This window comes from Chrysemys picta, chromosome 20, assembly GCF_011386835.1.
Source record: "Chrysemys picta bellii isolate R12L10 chromosome 20, ASM1138683v2, whole genome shotgun sequence".
Taxonomy (NCBI): Eukaryota; Metazoa; Chordata; order Testudines; family Emydidae; genus Chrysemys; species Chrysemys picta.
Window position 1 is genome coordinate 24,031,292 of NC_088810.1, and position 27,378 is coordinate 24,058,669.

Below are 27,378 nucleotides of genomic sequence, written 5' to 3' on the forward strand. Positions count from 1 at the left end.
GGGGCTGGGGGGTCGCTGGCTGCCTGGAGCAGGGGAGGACGGTCCTGGCTGCCAGCGACCCCCAGCCCCACCCCCCGGGCCATGGGCTGGGGGAGGGGTCTCCGGGGCCCAGCCCATGGCCCGGGGGGTAGCGGTACCCGCCCCCCAACCCCAGTAGCCCCTCTCCCGGCCAGGACAGATTTCAGCACCTGGGACAGCGGCGCTGCCTGGGCTCCCTCGCCAGAGCCCCTCACCTGCGCGCCAGGGCTGCGGGGGCCCCGCAGGCAGGATCCCCGCCCGCAGCCCCCACCAGAAACGGGACCCCCGGTGGACGGAGCTGCCCCCACCCCGCTCAGAGATCAGCTTAACGCCCGGAACACGGATGGGGGGGTCCCCCCGCCCCTGGGTTGGATTAACCCAAACACCAGCTATGGCCCAGCCTGGCGAGTCTTGGCTTCAGAGCCACCCCGCGGCGGGGAGTTCCGCCGGGTAACAGACAGTCTCTCTTTGGACTCTTTGCTGGCGGTCGCCCGGCCCCTGCTGCCAGCAGAGATCTGGGGGCTCCGGACCCCGACCCCGGACAGTCCATCCCGGGTTTGTGTCCCAGCCCCCCAAAAAACACCCCCGCCTCGGGCTGCTCCCAACCCGGGGCCCCTCCCGGCCCATCTCTGCACCCCGCGGCCCTCTGCCGCCGGGGGGGGGGGCTGCCCGGCGAATGCTCCCCAACTTCCCGGGGGGAGTCTGAGCCTGGGGCGGCTCCACGCTGGGGGCACCGGATCGGACCCCGTCCCTCGCCAGCCCCCGGGGGCTGCAGGCTCCGGGGCCGAGTGAGAGGCGCAGCCGGGGCCCCCCCGAACCCCGCAGAGCCGGACTGGGGGGGCGGGGGCGGGGCGAGCCCAGCCCGTCACCTGGCGCCGCGCTGCCATTGGACGGACGCTCCCTCCCCCGCCCCCCCTTGCGCCGGTCCCCCCGGCCGGCCCGCGGGCGGGTCAATGGGCGCCGGGCGGCTTCGCAGCCCGCAGCTCCGCCAGCGCCAGGGGGGTCGGGGAACCGGACCGGACCCGCACCCGAACCGGACCGGACCGGACCCGGGGGCGGCGCGGAAAGCGGCAGCGGCGAGTTGGAGAAAGTTTCCCCCGCGGGGCTCCCCATGGCTCGGCCCCCCCGCGGCCCCGGGCTCTGACCCCCCCGGGCCGGCGGGGACCCCCGCTCCGGCCGGGCCATGGCCCGCTGGCGGCTCTGCCTGGCCGGGCTCCTGCTACTCCAGGGCTGCGGTGAGTGCGGGGGGAGCGGGGGGCTGGATTCACCCCATTGACCGCCCCGAGCGGGGGCCTGGGGGCAGGATCGGGCCCCGCACACCCGGCGGGGGGGGGTCGCGGCTCGGCCCCTCCCTTGTTCTGTCCCAATTGGCTGCTCCGCCGCCGGTGCGAGGTGGGGGGCCCCCATGGGGGAGCCTGGGGGCCACGGAGCCCAGCTGCCCCCCCCCCAGCACCCGGACCCCCGCGCCGCCAGGGGCCAGCCAATGGGGGTGGGTGCGGGGTGACCCCGCGCGGCCCCCGGGGGGGCTGGAACAGGTGCCAACCCCTGTGCAGCCAGGGGTGTAACACGTGTGAGACGCCCCCTCCCCACGCGCTGTGGGTCTGACCCCGTGCGGGGCAGCCCCCGTCCCCAACCCCCATCCTCCTGCCCCACGGGCTGGGGACACTGGGGGGCAGGAGCCCGCATGGCTCGGGGCAGAGTGCGAAGGGGGCGGGAATCGAGGCCCCGAAGCCAGCAGGGCCCCCCCTCCCCCGGAGACGTGGGGCGCGGCCTGTTTGTCAGCGGTGCGGGTTTGGGGATCGCCCCAGGCCCTCGAGGGCTGCTCAGATAGCGGGAGTGGGGGAGCAGTTCTCCGCCATGGACCTGTCTCCGGGAGGGGAGTGGGGTCTAGTGGTTAGAGCGGGGCTGGGCGCCAGGACGTCTGGGTTCTCTCCCTGGCTCTGGGAGGGGAGCAGGGTTTGGTGGTTAGAGCAGGGGGGTGCTGGGAACCAGGACTCCTGGCTTCTCTCCCTGGCTCTGGGAGGGAAGGGGAGTGGGGTCTGATGGGTTAGAGCAGGGGGAGCTGGGATCCAGGACTCCTGGGTTCTCTCCCTGGCTCTGGGAGGGGAGGGGAGTGGGGTCTGATGGGTTAGAGCAGCCGGGTGTTGGGAGCCAGGACTCCTGGGTTCTCTCCCCAGCTCTCGGAGGGGAGTGGGGTCTAGTGGTTAGAGCGGGGGGGCTGGGAGCCAGGACTCCTGGGTTCTCTCCCTGGCTCTGGGAGGGGAGTGGGGGCTGGGGGGTGAGAGCAGGGGGGGCTGGGGGACAGGACTCCTGGGTTCTCTCTCTGGCTCTGGGAGGGGAGCAGGGTTTGGTGGTTAGAGCAGGGGGGTGCTGGGAACCAGGACTCCTGGCTTCTCTCCCTGGCTCTGGGAGGGAAGGGGAGTGGGGTCTGATGGGTTAGAGCAGGGGGAGCTGGGATCCAGGACTCCTGGGTTCTCTCCCTGGCTCTGGGAGGGGAGGGGAGTGGGGTCTGATGGGTTAGAGCAGCCGGGTGTTGGGAGCCAGGACTCCTGGGTTCTCTCCCCAGCTCTCGGAGGGGAGTGGGGTCTAGTGGTTAGAGCGGGGGGGCTGGGAGCCAGGACTCCTGGGTTCTCTCCCTGGCTCTGGGAGGGGAGTGGGGGCTGGGGGGTGAGAGCAGGGGGGGCTGGGGGACAGGACTCCTGGGTTCTCTCTCTGGCTCTGGGAGGGGAGTGGGGACTGCTGGTTAGAGCAGGGGGGTGCTGGGAGCCAGGACTCCTGGGTTCTCTCCCCAGCTCTGGGAGGGGGGGGTCTGATGGGTTGGGGGGGGGGGGCACGTTTGTGAGGCTGGTGTTAGTTAAGTTGCTTTGAGCCCCTCAGGTGGCAGGCACAAGAGATGACGAAGTGGGGGTGGGGTCCCACTTTGTTCTGTCACCCCATAGTTCTCAGTGTGTTTGTACTGGGGGGCTAGTTTCCCCCCCCCCCGCCCAGCCTATACGATATGGCATATCGTTAATCCATATCCCATTCAGGCCCGGTGATGGGGGGTCTGGGCTGGCCGAGCCCCCTTTGCATTGGGGGGATGCTGCAGCCCCACCTCCCCACCTGTGCTCCCTCTTCCCCTGCCCCCCCAATCCTCTGCCAGCGCTCGGGCCACTGGCAGCCCTGTGGGGCCGCAGCCGGATCAGTGGCTGGGCCCGGCCCAAGTCCAGAGTGAGTCTGTCAGAGCCTGGGGGTGTCGGGGTCACGGCCCCCCAGCCTGGGGGCAGCGCCGGATGGCGGGGAGGGGACAGGGCGGTGACGGATCGGAGGGAGGGCGAGCGCCTTTGAGTGATGGGGCGAGTCATGGGAACCTCACCCCGAGCTGGTCACGTGGGCCAGGCCAGCCAGGCAGATGGGCCGCGGGGGCCCTGCCGGGCAAGGTGGGGGCGGGGGCTATTGTGCCTGCCAGGAGCACAATGGAAGCTGCCTTCACACCCTCTGACCTGCCCCATTGTTCCCCTCCCAGCGCCCCCCGAGGCTGGGCCCGGGCCCCCCTGCCCCCAGCGCAGTTGCTAAGGCCAGGCTGAAAGGCAACATCAATCAAGATGTCAGGCCGGCAAATCCCTGTGTCCCCCCCCCGCCCCCACCCACGGCTCCATTGTCACTGAGAGTTAACTTTGTGCTGCCCCTCCCACCCTGGGAGCGGGCGTCTGGGGCCAGGGGCTGCCCAGCAGGAATCGAGAGCGTCCAGGGATCACGGAGCCGGAACGGGGGCCTGGCGGGCAGAGCTGGGCGCTGGGGACGGTGAAAGGCCCAGGGACTCTGCCTGGCGGTGAATGGCCCACGAGCCCCTCCCCCAGCACCGAGGAGAGGGGTCTCTGGTGACACCCAGGGAACTGCCTTTTCCCAGCCACACGGCAACCTGGGGGACTCCCTGCCACAGGGCCCAGCAAGGCCGAGAACTGGGCAGGGCGCAGAAATGGCTCCCACATGGTGGCGGAGGGCAGGCACCCAGAGGAGAGCAGTATCTGAGGGCTCCTCCGGGCAGATGGACCGGCCTGCTTGGGTGCCAGGAGGGGCTGGGGTGCAGCTGGTCGTTACGGAAGCACCTGCGCGTGCATTGCACCAGCAGAGCTGTTACACGCTTCAGGCTGGTCCACACTATGCACTGGGGGGGGGGGAGAGGCATGTGTATTTTGTGCACTTGCGTGAATGATGTAGGTGTGTCGTGCCGTGTGCATGGGGGGGGTTGCTCACTGCCCCCTTGTGTCTGCCCTGCCCATTGGTGCACATGCTGTGAAGGGATGTGTGTGCATTGCACGCCGACGGGGGGGGTGCATGTTCATGCCACACACGGGCGGACACTGCATCCGTGTGCTCGGTGTGTCAGTGCGTGTGCTGGGCACGTTTCCCTTGGTGCCCCAGGCGAGCTGGTCGGGTCCCTCTCTGGGGCTGAGCTGTGGGTCTGCGCGGGGCGGGGGGGAGGGCTCATGGAAAGTCCCTTGGAAACCCTTGAACCGCTGCCCTTGTGCCCCAGTGTCATGCCCCCCCCCTTCAGCCAGGGCTCAGTAGCTGGGGGGGCCTCCCCCCGGGGGCCGCTTGGGATACGCAGGGGCTGAGGGTGGGCCAGGGATCAGGGCTGGGCTCGTTCACTTCCTAGCCTGTCCCGCTGTTTGGCTGCGCAGCGTATAAGCAGCTGCCGTGTTCTGCCCCAGAGGTGGCTGACAAACTCCCCCCCCCCCCCCCGGGTTGATCCTGCTCCCAGTGGCCCAGGGAGCTAGGGCCCGATCCTGCTCCATTGCGGGTATTGCCCGAGAAGCGCTGGCCGTGGAGTCTAACGGCTGCTCCCCACAGAGCTGGGCCGCCCCTCAGAGCTGGCGTTCCTGCTGGAGCCGGCGGACGTGATCGCGGTGCGGGACCGGCCCCTGGTGCTGCACTGCCAGGTGGAGGGGGAGCCGCCCATCAGCATCACCTGGCACAAGGACGGGGCCCCGCTGGGCAACGGCAGCCACACGGCCGTGCTGGCCAACGGCTCGCTGCGCATCGAGAGCTTCCACCGCCGGCCCCGGGGCGAGGGCGCCGCCAACCAGACCAGCGTGGGCGACTACAGCTGTGCCGCCCAGAACCGCGATGGCCTGCTGGTCAGCCGCAAGGCCCGTGTGCAGCTCGCCAGTGAGTCGGGGACGGGCACACGCCAGCCCACGGGCCAGCCTATGGTGCCACTTGCCACGGCCTGGCCCCGTGCACCAGCCCACAGCCTGCCCCGTGGTGCCACCAGCCCAGGGCCCGGCCCTTGGTGCCACAGAACAGCCCTCGCTGCCCCAGGCCCCACTGGTGGATGTTGCACGTGGGCCCAGCCCCCTCCGTCCTTCCCCAAGGGTTTGGGGTGCAGGTCTGGGAGGGGTGGGTGTGTCTGAGCTCCAACCCCACTTGCGGGGGGTCCCAGCTGATCTGACTGAGGGTGGAGCCCTGGTCTCCCCCCCCCCCCAGCTTAACACGTTGTGGGTGCCTCAGCCCCCTGCCTGTGGGTACATGGGGCTGGGGGTGAGCGGGGGCTGGACCCTCCTTTGCGCCTTCCTGGCTCTGCCTTCTGCCACGTGGGGCCCCGCAAACCAGCTCCCTGCTGGGTGCCCCCCAGGCTCAGACACGGGGCAGCCCGCATCCCCTCACCCAGCCCCAGAGTCCAATCCTTGAGGGGGCCACTTAGGGATCTGGGGCAAAATCAGTACTTGGTCCTGCTCGTGAAGGCAGGGGGCTGGACTCGATGACCTTTCAAGGTCGCTTCCGGTTCTAGGAGATGGGATATCTCCATTAATTAATTTATTTATTCATTGTGCAAGGAGGGGCCTGGGAGGGCACTGCTCTGAGGGAGAGCGCAGCGGGGGGTGACTCCAGAGGGGGATGGGGGCCAGGACCTGGGAGGGGGAGCACCTCTCCATTGGGGTCAGTGTCCAGGGGGTGCCCAGCGGGGGAGGGTGTCTCTGCCCTGACGGTGCCTCCCCCCACAGCCCTGTCCAAGTTCCACATGCACCCGGAGTCCATGGCGGTGGAGGAAGGTGGCGTGGCCCGGTTCCAGTGCTTCGTCCAGGGGGTGCCCGAGGCCACCATCACCTGGGAGCGCAACCGCACGGCCCTGCCGCCCGGCGACCACCGGTGAGCGCGGTGGGGGGGGCTGAGAGCCACACCTGGGCGGGGTGACGGTGGGACTGGCCCAGCCCAGCGTGGGGGGGGTGAGAGTGGGACCGGCCTGGCCCAGCGGGGCGGAGTGTGTGTGTAACAGTGGGACCAGTCTGGCCCAGCGCTCCCCACACAACGGACTGGGTCTCAGCCCCCGCCCTGGGCTCCGTCTCCGCTCCCTGACCTTCGCGCTCCCCCGCAGGTTCACCCTGCTGCCGGCCGGCATCCTGCACATCACCGGGGTGCGTCGAGCCGACGTGGGCTCCTACCGCTGCGTGGCCACCAACATCGCCAACAGCCGGTGCAGCCAGGAGGCCCAGCTGGTCATCAGCGGTGAGCGCGGGCCACGGCCCGGTGTGGGGCCGCCAGCAGGAGCCCAGTCGAGGGGTTAGAGCGGGGGACGGGACTCCTGGGTTCTCTCCCTGGCTCTGGGAGTGGAGTGGGGTCTGGGGGGGGGCTGGCAGCCCGGACTCCTGGGTTCTCTCCCTGGCTCTGGGAAGGGAGGTGGGTCTGGGGGGTTAGAGCTGGGATGGGGGGCTTGCAGCCCAGACTCCTAGGCTCCATTATCACCCTCTCTCCCTAGTCTCAGCCCCCAAACTCTACAAGGAGCCCATGATCCTGTCGGGCCCCCAGAACCTGACCATCACGGTGCACCAGACGGCTGTCCTGGAGTGCATCGCCACCGGCAACCCGCAGCCCATCGTCTCCTGGAGCCGGCTCGGTGAGGGGGCCCCGGGCTGCTCCTGGGCGCGTGGTCGTTTGTGGGGGACGCTTCGGGGGTGGGGGCTGGAAAGACCCCTGGGCAATCACAGGGTGACACGGGCTGGTGGGTGAATATTGGGGGAGCTGAGTGGGGGGGGACAGTGGGGATGGGGGGTGAGTGACTGGGGGGTGCACAGATCCCCTGGCTGACAGGCCGCAGGGAGGGGAAATGGGGCCTTACCCCCAAAGGGACATGGCCCTGCCCCCCCCTCACCCCCGGCTCCCCCGACCCCCAGACGGCCGCTCCATCGGTGTGGAGGGGATCCAGGTGCTGGGAACTGGCAACCTCATGATCTCGGACGTCTCCGTGAAACACGCCGGAGTCTACGTGTGCGCTGCCAACCGGCCGGGCACCCGCGTGCGCCGCACGGCCCAGGGCATCCTCATGGTGCAGGGTGAGTCTGTGGGGGCTGCAGGGCGGGGTGAGGGCAGGGGATGGACGGACACAGGCCAAGGGAGGACAAATGGCTTACAACTGCCTGGACAGACCGTCAGCCCCCGAGCCGGCTAGAGCAGACAGGGGACAGACGGACGGGACTGACCGACTCGCACTTGGCTTTGGGTGAGCAACGGGGCAAAGGTTGTGGGGGGCGTGACCCTCCCCTCCCCGTCCCAGCGACCTCTTCCTAACCACCCCCTCCCCAGGCTGCAGAGGGGCCGGGAGCCTGCCCAGCCCCCCCTCCCCCCGGCGAGGCTGGCGTGGGACTAAATCACCTTCAGCGGCTGGCCTGGCCTGGGAGGGACAGAGACTGGACGGGGCCAGACTGGGAGGGACTGGCCAGGGGGGTGTTTGGGGCCCCACGCCTGCTCCTAGAAGGGTTTCCACGCCAGGGATCAGGGAGCCCAGGGCTCTGGCAGGGGAGGGGCCCTGGGGATTGGGGGCTCCCCCCTGCAAACCCCAGCGGGGGGGGGATTCACAGCACGGTGGGGGCAGGAGCCCCCCCCCCCCACTCGGACAGGGCCGGGGTCCGGTTCCAAGCGGAGGGTTAATCCAGTCATCTTCCCCATGGGCAGGGACCCTGTGGGAGGGACGCAGCCCCCCCCCCCCGCCCCCATGCAGAGCGATGGGCCGTGACCTGCTGCCGCTGGCGCTAATGACCTGCGGCCCCGTCACGGCGGCTTAGGGGGCCTTTCGGCACCAGCTGGGCTCACAGCAGCCGAGGGGCGGCTATTGTGGGGCTGAGGGGCTCAGACGAGCTGGGGGAGGGGCGCTCGGCAGCTGGGAACCAGGGGCTGCGGGGGGGAGGGCTCTGCCGGCCCCAGGCTTATGCCTGGATGGGCAAGTCACCCAGCCAAGACAGGCCCATGGGCCGGTGCATGAGATTGGCGGGGGCTCCCCCAAGCCGCACTGCCCTCCCCAGGCCCAGCCCCGCGCCATGGGGTGCCGGCGGCTTGCTGGGGCTGGGTGTTGGCTACGGGTCACCACCCGGCCCAGCTGGGGTCGCGCTGGGCTCTGCCCAGGCCTTGGCACCGTGGCTGGTGCCTGTTCGGCCTCTGCTGGGGTTATGGGGGGTCACTGTGGTACGGCCGGGGTGGGCCTGCGGGGCTCCCCTCACGGGGGTCAAGTAGGGCGGGTGGGTGGGGCAGGGAGAGGCTGGAGGTGGGGTGGGGGGAGGGGAGGCCGGGGCAGCGTTCCCCAGTCTGCTCCCCACGCAACACCCCCCTCCCCCACAGCCCCCCCGGAGTTTGTGCAGTGGCCCCAGTCGATGTCCAAGCCGCTGGGCAGCAGCGCCATCTTCACCTGCGTGGCGCAGGGCGTCCCCGAGCCCCACCTCGTCTGGCTGAAGAACGGCAGGATCCTGGCGCCGGGCGAGAACATCAAACTCACCCACAACAACAGGTGAGCTGGGGCCCTGGCCCGCTAGGGGGCACTGGCCCCAGGGCGAGGACCTGGCTGGCTGGGGGGCAGGGAATGGGGCGCTGGCCCCGGGGCAAGGACCCGGCTGGCTCGGGGGCAGGGAATGGGGCACTGGCCCCGGGGTGAGGAACGGGCTGGCTGGGGGGCAGGGAATGGGGCGCTGGCCCCGGGGCGGTGGACCGGCTGGCTGGGGGGCAGGGAATGGGGCTCTGTCCCCGGGGCGAGGACCCGGCTGGCTGGCGGGCAGGGAATGGGGCGCTGGCCCCGGGGCGAGGAATGGGCTGGCTGGGGGGCAGGGAATGGGGCGCTGGCCCCGGGGCGAGGAATGGGCTGGCTGGGGGGCAGGGAATGGGGCGCTGGCCCCGGGGCGAGGACCCGGCTGGCTGGGGGGCAGGGAATGGGGCGCTGGCCCCGGGGCGAGGACCCGGCTGGCTGGGGGGCAGGGAATGGGGCGCTGGCCCCGGGGCGAGGACCCGGCTGGCTGGGGGGGCAGGGAATGGGACGCTGGCCCCGGGGCGAGGACCCGGCTGGCTGGGGGGGCAGGGAATGGGGCGCTGGCCCCGGGGCGAGGACCCGGCTGGCTGGGGGGGCAGGGCCGATCCCAGCCCCTCACTCTCCGGCCCCCGCAGCTCCCTGCTGATCCAGGGGCTCACGGTGGAGGATGAAGCGATCTACCAGTGCATCGCTGAGAACAGCGCGGGCACCAACCAGGCCAGCGCCCGCCTGGCCGTCACCCTGGCCCAGGAGCCGCCCAGCTCCCCCGAGGGCGTCCGGGCCGCCGCGCTCTCCACCACCTCCATCCAGGTGTCCTGGCAGGAGCCCCCCCCAGAGGTGACCGAGGGGCTCATCGGCTACGTGCTGCACATCCGCAGGGCGGGAGGTGAGCGGCCCTGACCCCCCCCCCCAGAGCCCTCTTTTCCTCCCGGGGTCCCCCCACTTACATTCCCCCAGCCCCAGCAACCCCCCCCCCACGTCCCTCCCGCCGAGCCCCCAGGCTGCACCCCCCAGCCTCCTCCCATTCCATGCCCCCCCCACCCCTGAGCCTGGCCCGCACCGAGCCCCCAGCCCCCGCCAGCCCCCAGGCCTCGGCAGCCGCTCATCAGCCCCTCGGGCCTGCCTGTTTCAGAGTCCGACAGCCGGGAGCTGCAGGAGGCCGTGAGCAAAACCACCTTCCAGCACCTCTTCACCGGCCTGGCGCCCGCCACCACCTACTGCATCCGCCTGCGCGCCTATTCGCCGCTGGGGGCCAGCCAGGACTCGGAGCCCGTCCTGGCCACCACCTTGGGCAGCAGTAAGAACCCCCCTCCGCCGGGGCATCCGAGCTCCCCAGCCGGACACTGGGGGGCGCTGGGCAGCAGGGGGCGGGGGTGGGGCTGAGCAGGGGGCGTGAGGAGCGGGGGTGGGGCTCACTGGGGGTGCTGTGCTCCACAAGGTGCCCCCTTTCCTAGGTGCTGTACACCCCAGTTCCTGACCCCGGTCACATAGGCCAGGGTGCCCCCCCCCAATTGCCTGGCCTCTCCTGTCCCAGCATGCTGCCGTGTTCCACCCCAGAGGTGGCTGCATATCTGTGCTGGGTGAAGAGCTCCCTCTCCCTGCCTCCTCGAGGGCTGGGCGGGTGGGGGGGGGCTGTCCCACTATCAGGCGCTGAGCCCCATGGTCTGTTCAGTCCCCGCAGCCCCCGGCTTCTTCACCAAGGTGCTCAACGCCAGCGCGGTGCAGGTCTTCTGGGCGCTGCCCCCCCAGCCGGGCTGGATCGAGGGCTTCAAACTCTTCCACCGCAAACTGCCCAGCCCCCACTTCGAGGGGCCGCAGCTCCTGGCCAACACGGCCAACTCCTACGTCTATAGCAACCTGGGTGAGTGCCCCCCCCCGGCTGGCCAGCGCCTCCCCCCATGGCCCTCTCCATGCAGCCCTGTGTCCCCACGGCCTCCCCCCTGCAGCCCTGTTCCCCCCTCACAACCCCCTCCATGCAGCCTTGTGGCCCCCACAGCCCTGCACCCCCAACGGCCCCTCCCCCCCGCAGGCCTGAGCTCCTCATGGTCCCCCTCCATGCAGCCTGGGGCACCTCATGGCCTCCACCTGGCCCCTTTGTGAGGGTCCCCTTGGTTTCTCTCTGTGTTGGGGGAGGGGAGCCTGGCACCACCCCACCCCTGCCTGGAGCAGGGCTCACCCCTCCCCATGTCCTCTGCCTGGCCGGTCTGGGCTCTTGCCGGGCGCCAGCCCAGTGCCCCCGCTCACACCCTGCGGCTCCTTCCCCGCAGAGCCCTCGGCCGCCTATGAACTCCGGCTCCAGGCCTTCAACGGGAACGGAGACAGCAACAGCACCGTGCGGGTCGTCCGGCTGGAGGGGAGCGGCCCGACGCTGGGTGAGGGGCCAGGGGGGGACACAGACAGGCTACGAGGGGCCGACAGCACCCAGCTGGGAGCCAGGACTCCTGGCTCTGTTCCCCTCTGCCCTGCACTGCCTGCTGCGTGCCCAGGGGAGACCCCCTGCCCTCCAGTGACACGCAGCCAACTGGGGGGCCTGGCCGTGGGGAGGGCGGGGGGGAGCCGGCCCATGGGCCGCAGGTGGTCGTGGGGGGTGCAGGGGGGACCGGCCTGTGGGCTGCCTGTGGGGGTGCAGGGGAGACCCGGCCTGTGGGCTCCCTGTGGTCGTGGGGGGGGTACAGGGGGGACCGGCCCGTGGGCCGCCTGTGGGGGTGCAGGGGGGACCTGTCCCGTGGGCCGCCTCCGGAGGGGGTTGTCCGTGCCCAGGGGCTGTGTGGACGCTCTGTGCTTCCCCCCTGCAGACGCTGACCCCGCGTGCCCGTGTCGGCCGGGGGAGGAGAGCTCACTGCCCGGCGTCGTGGTGGGTGTCCACATCGGCATGGCCTGCATCATCTTCTGCCTCCTCTTCCTCATGCTCGGCTACCACAGGAGGTGAGGCCCCTGGGTGGCCGCTCTCGCCCCGCGGCTCCTGACCCATTTGGGGGGGGGGGCAGAGCCAGGGCCTCGGCCTGTGGGGCTAAGCTCCTGGGGGCATGGGGTCGGTGCTCCCCAGGCCTCACTGCCAGCCCTAGGGCTTTCCCCATGAGCCGGGCCGCTCCCCATGCTAACCCCCACCCCGCATTGCAGCCTGTTCTGCAGGAAGGGCGCTCAGGACAGCTGGACGGTGCCCCGGGGCGCAGAGCTGGCCCAGCCCGGTGCCCGCGATGCCCCCCACAGCCTATGCACCCAGCCGGGGGAGGCCAAGCCAGTGGAGATGATCGACCTGATCCCCCAGGTGAGGATGTGGGGCCCAGCCTGGGGGGCACAGGCAGAGCACCAGTGGGGGGACCCACAGTGCAGGGCCGCGTCTCTGGGGCAGGGCAGGCCCCAGGGAGGAGTGGGGCAGTGGTGACATCAGGACCAGAAGGGCTGGGCTGGGCCAGGCCCCAGGCCTGGGAGCTGCTCCGGCAGAGCCCGGCACAGGGGGTGGGCACAGGTCCCGGGGGGGGGGGCGGGGAGGGCTGGACAGCCCCTGGGCACAGCATGACCCTGCCCCTCCTTCTTCCCACAGACTCGGCCACGCCCAGATGTGCCCCATGTCGAAGTCCCCATCGAGCACTACCCTCCCCCGCAGCCCCCCGGGTAGCACCAGCTGCCGGCCTGGGGGCCCAGCGGGGGGGGGGGAGGGGCTGGCCATAGCTCAGCCCCTCCTGCCCCCCCAGCTGCAGGGATGCCAACCAGAACCTCCAAAGAATCTACCTCACCCCCCCCCCCCCGCCCCAGGAGATCTATTTTTGATACACAAACCAAAGCTACCTCAGCCATGTCCTGCCTGCAGCGTCCCCCAGACCCCCCCCCCGGGCCAATCCCTGCCAGCCCAGACCCCCAGCGCGGGGGCCCGGGTACCAAAAAGCCCCTTGGGGCAAAGCGAGAGGAATCGGGGGGTGAAAGGAGCCGTGGCGACGGGCAGGGGGCTGCAGCTTTACCCCCAGCCCAGTGCACGGGGGGGGGTTAGTGTCCCCCCCTCGCCGAGACAGGGCTGGGCCCCTCCCCCGCCCATGGCCCCTGATGGGGGGGACAGGAAAAGTCCAGATCCCCTTGAGCTTCCCCCTCTGAAACTGGGGGTTCAGCTCCCGCTGCAGCAGCAGAATCAGTTTGTCACAAACCTACACCCCCCCATGTGGGGGGGGCCCAGGAATTATCCCACCAGCCTCCCCCAGGTGGCGCCTGCGCCGTGATGCCAAATAGCTCCAAACCAAATGGGAACCGTCCCATAGAGCCCCCTCTCCCCCCCCCCCAGCAGGGGGCCAGGCACCCAGCCCCCCCCCATTCAAAACTCCCTTTGCTGCTTTGCCATTTTCTGTCTCTATCCAAATATTTAAAAAAAAAAACGAAAGCGAAAATTCTGCCAAAGACGTGAAGGTTTAAGGAGCCGGCGCCGCCCCCCCCAACAGGCGCTGGCACCAGGCCCAACATCTCTTTTATCCCCCCCACCCCCCACTGGCACCTTGGGTCTGTCCTCCCAGCACAGGAGGCCCCTGTCCTGCTGCCCGTGGGCACGGGCCACCCCAAGGCCAGGCACAGGGCAGTGCCTGGGGGGAGGAGAGCGTGTCCCCAGTGACCAGGGCACGCCGAGCTGGGGGGCACAGAACCACCCCTCCCCCCAGGGAGCTGCAGAGGCAAGAGCCCCAGCCCCTTAGCAAAACAATAATGTCTGTCCCCTCCCCCCCCCACGAGTGCTCCAGCTGGGGCGCGGGGGGGGGGGGCATGGCACAGGCCCCTTGGTGCCAGTCCCACTTCCAGCCCCTTAAACATGGGCCATGGTATGAATCGGGGGGACAGAGGGGGGAGAAACATCTCTCCCCCCCGCCCCCACCCAGTAGCCAGGGACCAGGGCCACTTGGAAACACCCTTTGGGCCAAGTCTGGGCCCATCCCCAGCGCTTGTCCCCCGGTGCTGTGTGTCTGGCTGTCCTGTGCCCTGCAACGAGGCCGGGCAGGAACAGTAGGTTCTGACAGCGGTGCCCCCAAGTGCCCGCGTGTGTGCGAGAACCCTGCTACTAAATGTCGTGTGGGCGAGCGCCCCCGCTCGGCTGGAACCAAAAGCCCCTTTGGGTAGATTAGGGGAGGGTGGGTGGGGTAAGGCCCTAGGCGGCCAATGCGGTAGCTGATGAACGTAGATTTTGCTTTGGTAGACGGCGGCTCCATGGCCCCTGGGCCCCCCACCCCGAGCTGGGTAAGACGCTGCCTCTGCCCTGGCGCGACAGGGCTGCTGTTTGCAAAGGGCACCTGAATCCCACTGACCTACAGACCCGGCCTTGTCCACCCCCCCCCCAGCCAGTGACCGACCCTCCAGGCCCAGCGTTACCAAAGCAACTGCCCAAAGATGCCCCATGCCCCTTCCTCCCCTCCCAGCGCCAGGGTCCACGTGGCACCAGCTGCCCCCCCGGTGCATTTTGCTAGTGCCATAACTCACCCCATGGTGCAGGGCACCGGCTCGAGCAGACCCTGCCCATGTAGGTCCCCCTCCCTTCAGGCTGGGCCTGAGTCAGGTGGGGTGAGCCCTGTCGCTGTGCTCCCCCCCTCCCCCCTGCTGCTGCTCCAGGCTCAGGCCCCTGCCATGCTCCCGGGGGAAGGGAGCGTGTTTGCCCCCCTCTGCCAGGGCTTAAATGCCAAAGATTCCCCTGGCCCCGGTGCCCTGCCATGGGCCTGGCTCAAAGCTCCAGGCCTTCCCCGCCAGCTGTGGGCAAACCTCTTGCTGCAGTCAGTGCAGCTCCCCGGGGTGCGTGCGCTGGTGTGTTCTCAGTCGTGAGCTCTGCGCAAAGCCCTTGGCACAGGCGGTGCAGTTGTATGGCAGTTCCCCAGTGCGCGTGCGCTGGTGTCTTTGCCGGTGTGCAAACCGTGCAAAGCTCTTGCCACAGTCAGCACAGCGAAGCCCCGCATGAGGGGCTCTACCATGGGCCAGGCACCGTGATCCCTCCTGCCTTGAAATCCCTCTTCCAGCCCCTGCCCCGGGTCCCCCCTGCCGTGACCACCCCAGCCGCAGGACTGGGCCCCTGGGTGGGGGGTGGGGAAAGAGGCTGTGCAATGGGGTGACTCAATTTCAAGCCCCCCCCCCGCTCCCCAGCCCCATGGAGCCGCTGACCTTAGGTGTCGAGACGCAAATGCTAGAACCAATGAGCAGTTTCTGTCCGTCTGTCTGTGTAACGGGCCGGGACGGAACCGCGCCCGAAGCTTTAACGGGCCAGGCCCCACCGAGCAGCCGGCCGGAGCCGCGAACGCCCAGCCCAGGAGCAGAGCCCGGCCCGCGGGGAACAGGAACCGCACCAGAGCTGAGCCAGGCCCTGGGAGCTCCCTCTGCCCGAGGATGGAGAGAGGAGCACGACCTGGTCCCTCTCCCCACCTGCTGCATCCAAAGGCTCAAGGGCTTGAAACGTGCAGCTGCTGCCCCTGGGGCACTAGGCAATGGGGCTGGAGGAGCCCTGCCTGGGGCAGGGCTGGGAGGGGGCAGCCCCTGGGGGGAAAAGCCCCAGCTTGGGCTGAGAATAATCCTAGCTCCAGTCCCTTAACTCCACCCGCTTCCTGCCTTCACAGCCTCCATCCTCTGCCCCCCACCTCCCCTCTAGCACCCTCCCCGGTGCATTTAACAGCCCACAGCTCCCCCCCCGGGGAGGTGCACGCTGTCCCCCGGCTGTGGCTGGGATGGGGCAGCAGCCACGGGAGCCGGAGCGCAGGGCCTGGGCATCTGTCTTGACTGTGTTAAAATTACAAATAAAATGGAAAAAGCAACCTGGCAGCAAGCGGTGTCCTTGGGGGCGAGGCGGTGGGGGTGGGGGCTGGGCCAGGCTCGGGACAGAGCAGCTCCCTGCCCTAGGCCCAAGGGAGACAAACGGGACCTGTGCTCCCATCGCAGGTCCCCCAGCCCCGCTGGAGAGGCCAACGTGCAAACAAGGCCCATAGCCTGAGCCCAGGGGTAGCCTCCCAGCCCACCCCTCCCCCAGGGCCAAGGGGGGGCACAGCCCCACCCCGCTGCTAGCAGAAGCGGCCCCTGGCTTCCTGCTCAGGGCAGCAGAGGGAAGCCCAGGCCCCTCCCTGAAGGTAAGTCAAGCACCTGCTGAAAGGCCAAGAGCAAAATCCAGGCACTTCCCCCACCCCAATTCCCCAGAGCGAAGGGGGCAGGGGCAGAACCAATCTTCCCTGGGGCAGGACAGGCACCCCCTCCTGCCCCACAGAGCCTCTGGAAGGGGTGTGCTGCCTGCACTCATGGCCAGGAACTGGGTTCTCACCTGCAGCCCCATATGCACGAGGGGAGCTGGGGCCCAGGCCTGGGACTTGGCAGAGGAAGCCCGGGCACCTCCAGGCCCAGCTGCAGCAGGAGCGAGACCCTGGCCCCAGTGCAGGGGCTGGGATTTGCTGAGCTGATGCCCGTGGCATGGACCCCTGCCGGCTGAGAGTCCACCTTTCTATTGCAGTGGGGGGAGGGGGAGGGGGAGGGGGCTGGCCCCGATCCAGAGCTAGCCAGCCCCTTGCCCTCTCACCACCTCACCCAAGAGTCTGGGGGTACACATGGGGCAGAAAGGAGCTGGCCTCCCCTCCCTCCTGCCATTTCCCATGAGCTGGGGGCTTGGATTCTCGGGGTCGGCAAGAGCCCAGTGCAGTTCTGGAAGGCGAGCCCCCAGGCCAGGCTGGGCACATAAGAACGGCCCTACTGGGTCAGACCAAGGGTCCATCTGGGCCAGTGTCCTGTCTTCCGACAGTGGCCAGTGCCAGGTGCCCCAGAGGGAATGAGCAGAACAGGTAATCATCCAGTGATCCATCCCCTGTCGCCCATTCCCAGCTTCTGGCAAACAGAGGCTAGGACACCATTCCTGTCCATCCCGGCTACTGGGCACTGATGGACCTATCCTCCGTGAACTTATCGAGTTCTTTTTTGAACCCTGTTATAGTCTTGGCCTTCACATCATCTGCCAAGGAGTTCCACAGGTTAATTATTTTATTTGTTTTAAACCTGCTGCCTATTAATTTCCACCACTTCCTTATCTACTTTCTTTACACCGGTCATGATTTTATAGACCTCAATCATATCTCCCCTTAGCCATCTCTTTTCCAGGGTGATCAGTCCCAGTCTTATTAATCTCTCCGCATAGGGAACTGTTCCGTACCCCTTCATTGTTGTTGCCCTTGTCTGAACCTTTTCCAATTCCTCTCTCTCTCTCTCTCTATATATATATATATTTGAGATGGGGCGACCACATCTGCACCCAGTATTCAAGATGTGGGCAAACCATGGATTTATATAGAGGCAACATGATTTTTTTTTGTCCTATTCTCTATCCCTTTCTTAATGATTCCCAGCATTCTGTTCACTTTTTTGACTGCCGCTGCACATTGAGGGGATGTTTTCAGAGAACTATCCACAAAGACTCCAAGATCTCTTTCTTGAGTGATGATAAATAAATTAGACCTCCACATTTTATATGTATTGTTAGGATTATGTTTTCCAAGGTGCATTTCTTTGCATTTATTAACATTACAATTAATCTGCCATTGTGGTGCCCAGTCACCCAGTTGTGAGAGATCCTTGCGTAGCTCTTCGCAGTCTGCCTGGGTCTTAACTATCTTTAGTAATTTTGTATCATCTGCAAATTTTGCCACCTCACTGTTTACCCCTTTTTCCAGATCATTTATGAATATATGGAATAGGACTGGTCCCAGAACAGACCCCTGGGGGACACCACTCTTTACCTCTCTCCAGTCTGAAAACTGACTATTTAGACTTACCCCGTGTTTCCTAGCTTTTAACCAGTTACAATCCACGAGAGCACCTTCCCTCTTATCCCCTGGCAGCTTACAGATGCTCCCTCACTTACACAAGTGTTCTGTTCCGGAATGCCTTGCGTACCTCAAATTTTGCGTTAGTCAGAAACATAGCTCCAAGCATTACACAAAAAACAAAACAAACAAAAACTCCTATTTCTAGCTTATGGAACTTTTTCCATAAACTTGGATTTGCGTACATCAGGATTATGTAGCTCGGGGACCGTCTGTACTTTCTCAAAGTCTTTCTGAAAACCTAAATACACTGGATCCCCTTGTCCACATGCTTGTTGACCCGCTCAAAGAATTCTAGTAGATTGGTGAGGCATGATTTCCCTTTACTATAACCATGTTGACACTTCCTCAACAAATGATGGTCATCTATAGGTCTGACAATATTGTTCTTGATTATAGTTACAACCAGTTTGCCCGATACTGAAGTCAGGCTTACAGGCCTGTAATTGCCAGGATCACCTCTGGAGCCCTTTTTAAAAATTGGCGTCACATTAGCTATCCTCCAGTCATCTGGTACAGAAGCGGATTTAAAATGATAGGTTACAGATGACACTTAGGAGTCCTGCAATTTCACATTTGAGTTCCTTCAGCACTCTTGGGTGATACCATCTGGTCGTGGTGACTTATTACTGTTTAGTTTATCAATTTGTTCCCAAACCTCCTCTAATGATACCTCAATCTGGGACAGTTCCTCAGATCTGTCACCTAAAAAGAATGGCTCAGGTTTGGGAATCTCCCTCACATCCTCAGCCCCGAAGACCGAAGCAAAGAAGTCATTTAGTTTCTCCACAGTGGCCTTATTGCCCTTGAGAGGTCCATTAGCACCTAGATCGGCCAGTGGCCCCACCCGCTGTTTAGCAGGCTTCCGGATTCTGATGTACTTAACAAAATTTGTTTTGCTATTACTTTTTTGAGTCTTTGGCTAGCTGTTCCTCAAATTCTTTTTTGGCCTTCCTAATTATATTTTTACACTTAACTTGCCAGAGTTTATGTTCCTTTCTATTTTCCTCACTGGAATTTAACTTCCACTTTTTAAAAGGATGCCTTTTTGCCTCTCACTGCTTCTTAAACATTGTTGGTTTTTGGTTCTGTTTTTTAATGTGGGGGATACAGTTAAGGTCTTTCAAATGTTTCCGTGCAGCTTTCAGAGATTTCACTTTTGGCGCTGTGCCCTTTAATTTGTCTTTAACAAACCTCAGTTTTGTGTAGTTCCCCTTTCTGAAATAAAATGCTCCAGTGTTGGGCCACTGTGGTGTTTTTCCTGCCCCAGGGATATTAAATTTAATTATATTATGGTCACTATTACCAAGCAATCCAGCTTTATTCACCTCTTGGACCAGATCCTGTGCTCCACTTGGAACTAAATCAAGAATTGCCTCTCGCCTTGTGGGTTCCAGGACTAGCTACTTCAAGCAGCAGCCATTTAAGGTGTCAAGAAACTCTCTCTGCATCCCGTCCTGAGGTGACATGTACCCAGTCAATAGGGGGATAAAATAAAAAACTCAATAAAGGGGGATTTCAGTTAACAGCCTCTCATCTCCCTGAGCATTTCACAGTCACTAGCACCGTCCTGGTCAGGTGGTCGGTAACGGATCCCTAGCACAGAAAGGGGGAAAACACCCACTTGCCAGCGGGGCAGAGCTGATGAATTCTTCCGGGCAGCTTTCTGAAAGAGCGTTTGAAATTGTCCAGGTGTTTTGTTGCAGCGGGTTTGAGCGGCAGCACGCCGGAGGGGAACACCCCTTCCCGTTGCCCTCGCAGTTACGGGGAGTAAAGACAAAGGGTTAAAGCCAAAATGTTTCCATTCAGCCCAACCCAACTTTTGCAGCCCCGCAGTGCTGGATGATTGGCCGGGGCTGAGGGGACAGGGCTCCTTCAGCGCAGGCACAAGCCTGAGTAACCCAGCAACATGCCAGGTGCCGGCTGCAGGTCGCTCCCCAGCACTGCGTCACAATTCAGCTGTAAAAGGAGAAAGATGCAGGTGTCAGTGCATGGGAAGCGGAGTAGCAGAGGGTGCAGGATCCGGGGCACCTGGCTCAGCTGTTCATGCCCGTTTCTCCCCAGCGGAAGCCTAGTGGTAGGTTTAACCTTACAGCGACGCCAGGGGCAGGGCTGGCACAGGAGTTATAGCCAACAGCCAGGGCCACGGTTATGTCAGGTGAGGGCAGGGCCATGCACTCTTCACTGCCACCTCCATTTGGGGGCCCTTCTCCCCGAGGCTCCTGGGGGCAGCCCCGGCTGAAAGGTTTGTGTTTCACAGTGGTCGGCTCTAGGCCCCGCACAGGCAGGAAGGTGAGGAAAGATGTTCGGATGTGGCCAGGAGGCTCCCCCAGGGGTCTGGCTCAACACTGGAGACCAGGCTCTTGACTTGGGGGTGGTGGTAATTTGGTGCAACCGGAAAAGGCTTTTCCATCTCTATTTCCATGAGGCACACCATTAGCCTCTGGAACTCACTGCAACATGATGTCATTGAGATCAGCTGTTAAAAAAGGCATGAAAGGAATCATCCACCAAGAAGAATATCTAGTTAGAACAGTCGAACTGCAAACAAGGATCCAAACGTTCCTGCTTCAGGACATGAGCCAATCTCCAACTGCAGGTGCAAAGACGACACTTCCCGGGGAAAGGCAGGCCGGGGAGCAGGCCAAAGAAAGGGGATTGGTGTCTGGCAGGAAATTGCAAGATTTTGAAACATGGTTTAATCCCAAATGAGGACAAAGTCAAAATCTCAGAATTTTTGGCAGACCACCCCCAAAAAAGTTTTATTTCTAGAAACAAACAGTTCTGTAATTTCTCGCTAAAACTGATCAACATGTTTCATGGGAATAGCTTTGAATCCGTGTTTTCTGAAGGAAAAACGATTGCTGGGGAAATGTTTCTGCCAACTAGAGGGACAGTGACATGTTCCAGGGGGCTCTGCTGGTGGGTGAGAGCGGATCTCCCTCGCCCCCTCTGGGGCACCCCCCACCCCAAATGCAACGCACCAGCCTCATAAAAAGTTATAAATCATTCCTTTCTTTATTAAACATAGCTTGCAAGTGATAAATATTACAAAGTTTTTTTTTTTAATCCTTTCTCCAAAAATTAGCTTATTTTTAACCAGTCACTGCATAATTGCTTGGCAGTATTTAAACAGCTTTTTTTTTTAAACCAGATTTCAAAACACAATGCAAAAAAAACTTAAAATTGTGCAAAAGGCCTGGTTTCCCCCCCACCTCTCGGTTAGCTAGGCTGCAGGTGTGAGGCTGGGACCCCTTCGCTTTGCCATGCGGTACCCCTTGCTATCCACCCAGACTTCTCCCTCCCCTCCGAGCTCGGAGGGCATCACTCAGTGAGGATGTGCAGTCAGGACCAGGGCAGAGCATGGCACCAGTGCCTTTGCACAAACTGTTTGGGGGAAGGAGGCCTCTGCTGAGAAGTTCGATCCAGCAGCACCCGGCCAGGGACGTCGGGCATTCAAGCGGTGACTGCAGGCCCTGAGCAGCTAGACTGGAAGCAGCTACGGAACGAAGTTTGCGGAAGTGGGTAGCGATTTTGCGTGCCCAGTCGGAGCTGCCTTAAAGGGGTCTAGACTTTCAGGAAGGGCTGCCGGAAAAGCTGGCCCCTTTGAAAGGCTCCAGTTGGGCCTCTAAAATCACCTGTGAAGATTTGGGCTACACTTGAGGTGGCGGGAAGGGACAGGACACCACCTGGGCCAACCCTGGGAAGATCTGTTGAGAGGCGCGGCGGTTTCTGCTCTGAAGTGCTATGCTAACGGGGAGCCTCTCGCTCCCACGTTACCGCCTTCCCCTCGGTTCGCTCCGTCAGAGCTAGCCACAGCCTGGCTGGAGAACTCAACCTCCTGCTTGGTTTCAGCCATGCAAACTGGGCGCAGACACAGCGAGAACATGCTGGAGGAGAAGGGCGACGACCCGGCTCCCAGCTCCCGAACAAGTTTAGCAAGAGTCGCTGGAGTCTTTCCAGAGCAGAGCTGCACATGCTGGTGACAGAGTGCAAACAGAAGTCTGCAAAATGCACTGGAATTGCCTCTGTCCTCTCTAAAGCACCCTGGTGTAGCCCTATGCCCAAACCGTCCCTACCACAGCACCCCGAGGGAATGGGGTCTGCCTGGAGCTGCTTAGCCCGTTTCTAGCCAGCCAGTCACCTCCGTCAGTGCAACCTCTTGGCCACACTGACAGCTGGAGGGGCTGAGGGTGTTCGTGGAAGTGAGACACTAACACCCCCTTCTCCGCCCCCAGAAAAGAGAGGGGGCTGTAGCTTCCCACCCCACCCAGTCCAGTGCATTTCAGTCCCCTCCCGTCATGCACAAACGGCTGGGGCAGCCTTCGCTGCTGGTACCAGGAGCCCACCCTGGAAAGGGATCAGTCCCTGGGTGTTCTGGTGCCATTGATCCCTGGGCCCTCTGCTCCAGCTGCCAACAGCGGGATGCTCGCGGGGAAGCAGGTGGGTGCATGTGCTGACATGGAAGGCTTCAGAGGAGCCAGGAACTGGCAGGCAGGGGTGAGGGGGACTGGAGAGAACAAGCCATTACCCAGCCCTGGGGAGCAGAGACCCCACACAATGGGCTGCCTGTGGGCCACGCTAGGGCAGCCCTAGCATGATGCTGCTCACCCCGTGGGATTTGAGTTTTTTTCCAGCAGGGCAAAGGGTGGGCGAGCAAATTCTGAGCCAGGACCCGCCAGGCTGCGGCAAGAGAAATGCACCCAGCTGGGGTGAACGTGAGTTGTCAGGCAGGGTCAGTTGCAGGGAGTGTAGGTGTTGGCTGGCTTAGACTCGGGTGCCATTGGGGGGGGGGGAGAGAGAGAAGGTGACGAGAAGCCGGGGCTCCAAATCTTACAGATGCCGTTTGCTCTGGCAGATGCACCCAGGGCATTGCGCTCAGGCATTGGTAAGACACTCGGAACCCTGGGAAGGGTTAAACCAGCACCCAGTGCCAGCACCTTTATGTCGGACCAACAACTGCTGACGCTGCCCCTCCACGGGAGGGGCTAACGACCACAGGAATCCTGGGGCAGCCAGTCACAGAGCACTGGAGACCACGCGTCTCGAGCTCTTTGAATTGTCATAGCTGTTGGGAAGAGATGTTCCCCCCCATTCCCAGCAGCCGGTCTGAGCAGCTCTGTATCGTTTCATCCTGGGACTCTGCTCAGCATCTGCACGGGCTCTGGCTGGCAGAACATGAAGGAAGCCGCACACTGCAGGTTGTTATAGATGTATATTGTATATATGCCAATGCAATAATAAAAACAGTGCAAATACAATTACAGTTCATAATACTTGTCCCCACCCCGGTCCCACTCCCCAAGATCCGGATGCTCCCCACGGGAATGCACCACCACTGCTGGTTAGAGAGACATCACGAGCTGTAAACTTAACGCTGGGGGAAGAAACTTCCTGCCTCCACTGCACTAGGGGGTGCTGGTAACTTGTAGGGTCCTTCTTGGTGTGTGTGAAAGGCACAGATTCGGGAGGTGGCGATTGCCACCAGTGCATTTCTGCAGGCTAGCAGTTCCCGCCCGGACAAGAGTGCCAGCCTCTGGGATCTTTGCCCTCTGCAGCTGTCTGACTTCGCTTCCCTAGCCCACCCGCCGGAAACCACCCCTTTTGCACGTTTCAGGTCATACACAAAAGGTCACACTACAAAAGGACGTAACAACTTTCACAATATCCATGGCGAGGCTGTTTTTTTTTTTTGTTTTGTTTTGTTTTCTACACAATGTACAATTGTTTTTAATGTGTCAAGAAATAGCTTATATACACGAATGAGTCCTTGTTATAACATTTCGGCAGCAATATCATAAGCTAATTAAGATCTTGTCGGGGTGGGTGAGTGGAGATGGGGGAGGGTTAGAGAAGAAAGGGGGAGGGATGGGTTATGCCTTTGGAGGAACAAAAAATAAAACCCCACTAAGCGTTCACAAGCAGCTCTACATCTAGCTGTAAAAGAAAAGCTAACCGAAGCGGGGAAAAAAATCCCTATTTCTGTATCTAAAAAAAGAGACGATTTTCTACCGTACATCACATCCATAAAGGGGGAGGGGCACTTTACCAGGGATTGGGGGGTGGTCGCGCGCTGTGGTCAAGACAAAAAAAAATTTAAACCTGTGCAGATCACAGACAAAGCAAGCATCTTAATTCCCCTTAGACACAGAGATCAGTAGGCAGAGTGAGGTGGGAGGGGTGGGGTGTCAAATACTGCAATGAACCAAACTGCTGTCTGTAGAGTCGGACACTCCATCCCCAGCAGCAGTACAAGGGTCTAGGCACCAGAAACTCACTGGGGAAGCCAGGGAGATTCCCCAGTGGAAGGGGTAAGGTGCCCAGGGCAGCAGGAGGAGTGAAGGATGGGCTCTGATGACTGGGGGATGGAAACAGCATTGAAACAAGAAGCAGTTGCCGTTTTTGGTGCTCCCAGGTGACACCTGCTGACTGCTGCTGGATTGCTGTGCACTGAACCCAGCCCAGGGCCCTGAGGGAGCATTTGCTCTGTGCTTTCTAACTCGGGGTGCCTCTCTACGAAGTGTGGGAAGACCCTGCTTGTTGCAGGAAGCGTTTACAGAACCAAGGAACAAAACCAGAGATGAGGTTCAGCCCCCCAAGTCTGCTGGAGATGAGAATTTGTGTTTCATGTGAACAGCTGGGGCTGCACGCAGGGAGAGAGCCCCTTAGCACCACAGAACCCATCGATGTGCGGACACACACTTCCAGGACAAGAGTCGGGGGAGAGGGGGGATTCATGAGTGATTTTACGATTCAGCAACCAATCGGCAGGAGTGTGGGACCACGGAGAGGGGGGAAAAACAGCTGCGGGCCAAGTAATATGACTGGCTCCCGTCGCTGGCTGGGGCTTGAGAACAGCTCTCTGATGACATCAGCCAAAGGGAAGGAGCGATTCAAGGCTACAGCCAGCAACAGATGGGCCAGAAGGGTCTGAGCAGGCCTCACCTAGCCCAGTAAAGCCACTGGGCACCTCCAGCACTCGACGGACACCCGGCAGCCCACACAACACCCCTGTGAGGCAGGGAAGCACTACCTCCAATCTACAGCTGGGGAAAGAGAAAGGTGGAGTGACTTACCCAAGGCCACAGAACTGGGAGTAGAACTGGGGAGTTCCTGGCTCCCGGACCCAAGCTCGGACCATGCTGCCTGCCACAGACGCAGGTCAGCCTTCACTGCACTGGGTCAGACAGGGTGATCTGCGAGGCCCGGGCTGCAGGATGGAAATAAATCTATAAGCAAGCGACAGGGAAGTTTTCTTTCACCAACCACTGCAATAATCAACCTGGGGTGGGTGGGGGACCCTGATCCCCTTCCCAAGAAATTTCACTTAGCACCATTATTGTTAACTTGCTCTCCGACAATTAACGAGTGCACCAGGCCCCAGCCGCAGGGACTCATTAAGTATTGCACATTTTTAATTTTCATCTCAACTAATCTGCTTGGGCCACCTCGTACCTCTCGGTAACACTCACTGGGGGAGATGGGGCCAGGGGACAGCGGGATAAAGCCAACTCCATGTCGAGAGGGGGCACAAAGACGGGCTGATCATTTCTCGGGTTTATCAAAGGAGAAGAAACAGTTAATCAAAGTGCTTCCCTCTAAGCACAGCAGGTTGATACGGAGAATCAACGTCCCAGTGCCACGCCAGCTACACAACAGTGAACCACAAAACAAAAGAAAAAGAAAAAAGCCACTGCGCATTCCACTAGTTTCCAAAAATCCTTTCACCTCTGGAGGGCCCCGGCCACACATCCACGCCCCTCGGGTATTAAGTGCTCACTGAATCGAGGGAGTGGAGACAGGGGAAGGGCCTGTTGTACCAGCACAGCTCCCCCCCCCCCCCCCACTTTGAGATGATGGGGTGAGGGAGAGGAGAAGTAGGGGGGGTCTAGTTCTTGCATTGATACAGACCCTCCTCTCCAAAGACAGGGGCAGGCATGCTGTGCCTCTCTGGGAGCAATCCGGCTGGCTTTCAAAGGAAAGGCATCAGACCTGCTTCCTCAGTCACTCGGCAGCTCTCCGTGCACACTCTGGCAGTTCAGGTATTGCAGCCCCAGCTGCCAAGCAGAGACGGTGGTGACGCAGCACGGGGGCACGCTGGAAAGACGGGTGCCTCTTCCCAAACAGCAGGTACTGCTGGGCACCCCGACAATGAAACTCCATGCGAGTGGCGACTTAGCACTTCATTGCACAAGTAATGTTCCATCAGGAAACGCCTTCCAAGGAGGGCAGGGTCCCCCTCAGGAGCAGCAAATCAAGCATATTCGCTTGGTTTTGTAACAGTTTGGCCAAGGAGGTTCCCCCCATTAACATAATTCAATCAACAGCAAGTGGGAAGGCTCCGCACCAGGCTCCCGCTCCCCAGACTGCAGTTCTGCTGGGCCTCTTTCCAGGGTCCCGGCGAGGATGTGGCGCCCTCTGCTGCCGGGAGATGGTTCTGCTCCTTCCGGGTTCAGGTGCGGGCCCTCTCCGCGCGAGGGTAAGTGCAAATAGAGCGATGCGCAGACGACGACTCTCAGCTTGCTCTTGCTTTGGGTTTGCGAACTCAATCCAATCCAAGCTCCCACCACTGCGCCCTGCAATGCTTCCTGCTCGGCAGCTGGGACGCTTACAGCTTCATGGGGTCAATGGCAGGGAGCTGCTCCTGAGAGCACAACAGCATGGGGGCAGGGGGGATTAAAAAGGCATGAGGCCCCTGTGCCCTTTGGTAGTTCATCACAGTCCCTTCGAGAACTTCAACTTCTAAACAGGGAGCATCAGAATTACTGGGAGACGGAAACACACACCAGGCAGCATCCCAGGTCGGCTCCTGGGGCACACGCCCCATCCATTGCCGCTGCATTGCATTACGGGGTCTGGTAGCACAACTGATGGGATTCCCTGGCACAACTTGTCAGCCCTGCCATCCCTTGCACTGCTCTGTCAAGCACAGAGATCTGCATCCAGCCACACGTGCTGCAAGTGGCAGGTGCACTGCACTGAAACACAGCTCCTTCACACCCTGGGCTGACTTCCCCAGGGAAAGAAGACATGCCCCATTAACAGATGCATGTGGGCCAAGCTACTATGGACCAACCCCTCAGCGAGATTCAATTGGACGCATCCACAGAACCTCTGTCCCTTACCTCTTTTGGTGAGCAACTCAAAGAACGCAAGTCCTAATTCGCCCTACTAAGTGCATAGAACAGCTGTCCAAACGCCAGCACACTGCCACCTCTCCCCCCTCCTCCCCTCGAGTCAGCACTGACCACCCTTTACAAATGGTCACTTGGAGTAGAGTGGATGCTCTTAAAAAAAAAATCTCTGGAAAGGAAAAAAGTTTAACCATCCATTTAGCAGAGGAAAAAATAAAACAACACAATTAAAAATTCTATGCTTTGTCATTACAAAAAATAGCATAAAACGAGCATTAACACATGTATAGTGCTGATTTCAAGCAGACAATTGTCCTGACCTCGGGCAAGGGGAATGACCTCACTGCTATAGAAAACCAAAGAGAAGAGTTAAGGTTTGGGAAAGGACAGGTCGCTGAAGTTTTGAAATGTTTTTTTGTCTTTTTCCCGTGTATGGTAGGCACCAGTACAGGCACTGCATGCGACAGAAGTGGGGAGGGAGGGGAAGGGTCAATAGGCGTTATTTCTGTCCGCTGATGGACTGCGATATAGACCGGGGTGGGATCATATCTAAAAGGTATTCCCGCTGCCGGTCTGCCAAGCTCGATGCTTTGTGGCCTCCGATCCCAGCATTCAGGTATGCAATGTTAACACCTAGAGGGGAGAGAAAAGC

The 27,378-nt window shown here is 62.2% G+C and overlaps 2 protein-coding genes across 11 annotated transcripts in view; one reads left to right on the plus strand and one right to left on the minus strand.

Annotated features, from left to right (window-relative positions):
• Window positions 1-918: 918 nt before the first annotated feature.
• Window positions 919-24,380, plus strand: LOC101949348 (immunoglobulin superfamily DCC subclass member 3-like). 5 transcript variants are annotated; one of them, XM_042843162.2, is made up of 14 exons: window positions 921-1,253; window positions 4,852-5,169; window positions 6,006-6,150; window positions 6,377-6,561; window positions 6,758-6,895; window positions 7,173-7,331; window positions 8,611-8,776; window positions 9,424-9,674; window positions 9,921-10,085; window positions 10,461-10,649; window positions 11,056-11,160; window positions 11,584-11,713; window positions 11,909-12,056; window positions 12,333-24,380. In XM_042843162.2, exons 1-14 carry the CDS (start codon window positions 1,202-1,204, stop codon window positions 12,405-12,407), a joined length of 2,226 nt encoding a protein of 741 aa, XP_042699096.2. In that variant the 5' UTR covers window positions 921-1,201; the 3' UTR covers window positions 12,408-24,380. The 5 variants fall into 5 exon arrangements, with proteins under 5 accessions (XP_065430117.1, XP_042699097.2, XP_042699096.2 ...); XM_024108582.3 differs by having other exon boundaries at window positions 923-1,253; window positions 6,377-6,507; XM_065574045.1 differs by lacking the exon at window positions 10,461-10,649 and having other exon boundaries at window positions 919-1,253.
• The window catches only part of GATAD2B (GATA zinc finger domain containing 2B), a 78,849-nt gene continuing 72,057 nt past the window's right edge, over window positions 20,587-27,378 (minus strand). For all 6 annotated transcript variants that reach the window (XM_065574050.1, XM_065574049.1, XM_065574046.1 and 3 more), the window contains one exon: window positions 20,587-27,359. In XM_065574050.1, the coding sequence (XP_065430122.1) occupies window positions 27,226-27,359 (134 nt within the window). In that variant the 3' untranslated portion in view covers window positions 20,587-27,225. The remainder of the gene's footprint in view (window positions 27,360-27,378) is intronic.

Bases quoted from the DNA above. Each gene is read 5' to 3' on its own strand.
- LOC101949348 (XM_042843162.2), top strand. From the start codon at position 1,202: ATGGCCCGCTGGCGGCTCTGCCTGGCCGGGCTCCTGCTACTCCAGGGC. The intron at 6,896-7,172 runs GTGAGGGGGCCC...CCCGACCCCCAG, and splicing joins CGTCTCCTGGAGCCGGCTCG to ACGGCCGCTCCATCGGTGTG. The intron at 11,714-11,908 runs GTGAGGCCCCTG...CCCGCATTGCAG, and splicing joins ATGCTCGGCTACCACAGGAG to CCTGTTCTGCAGGAAGGGCG.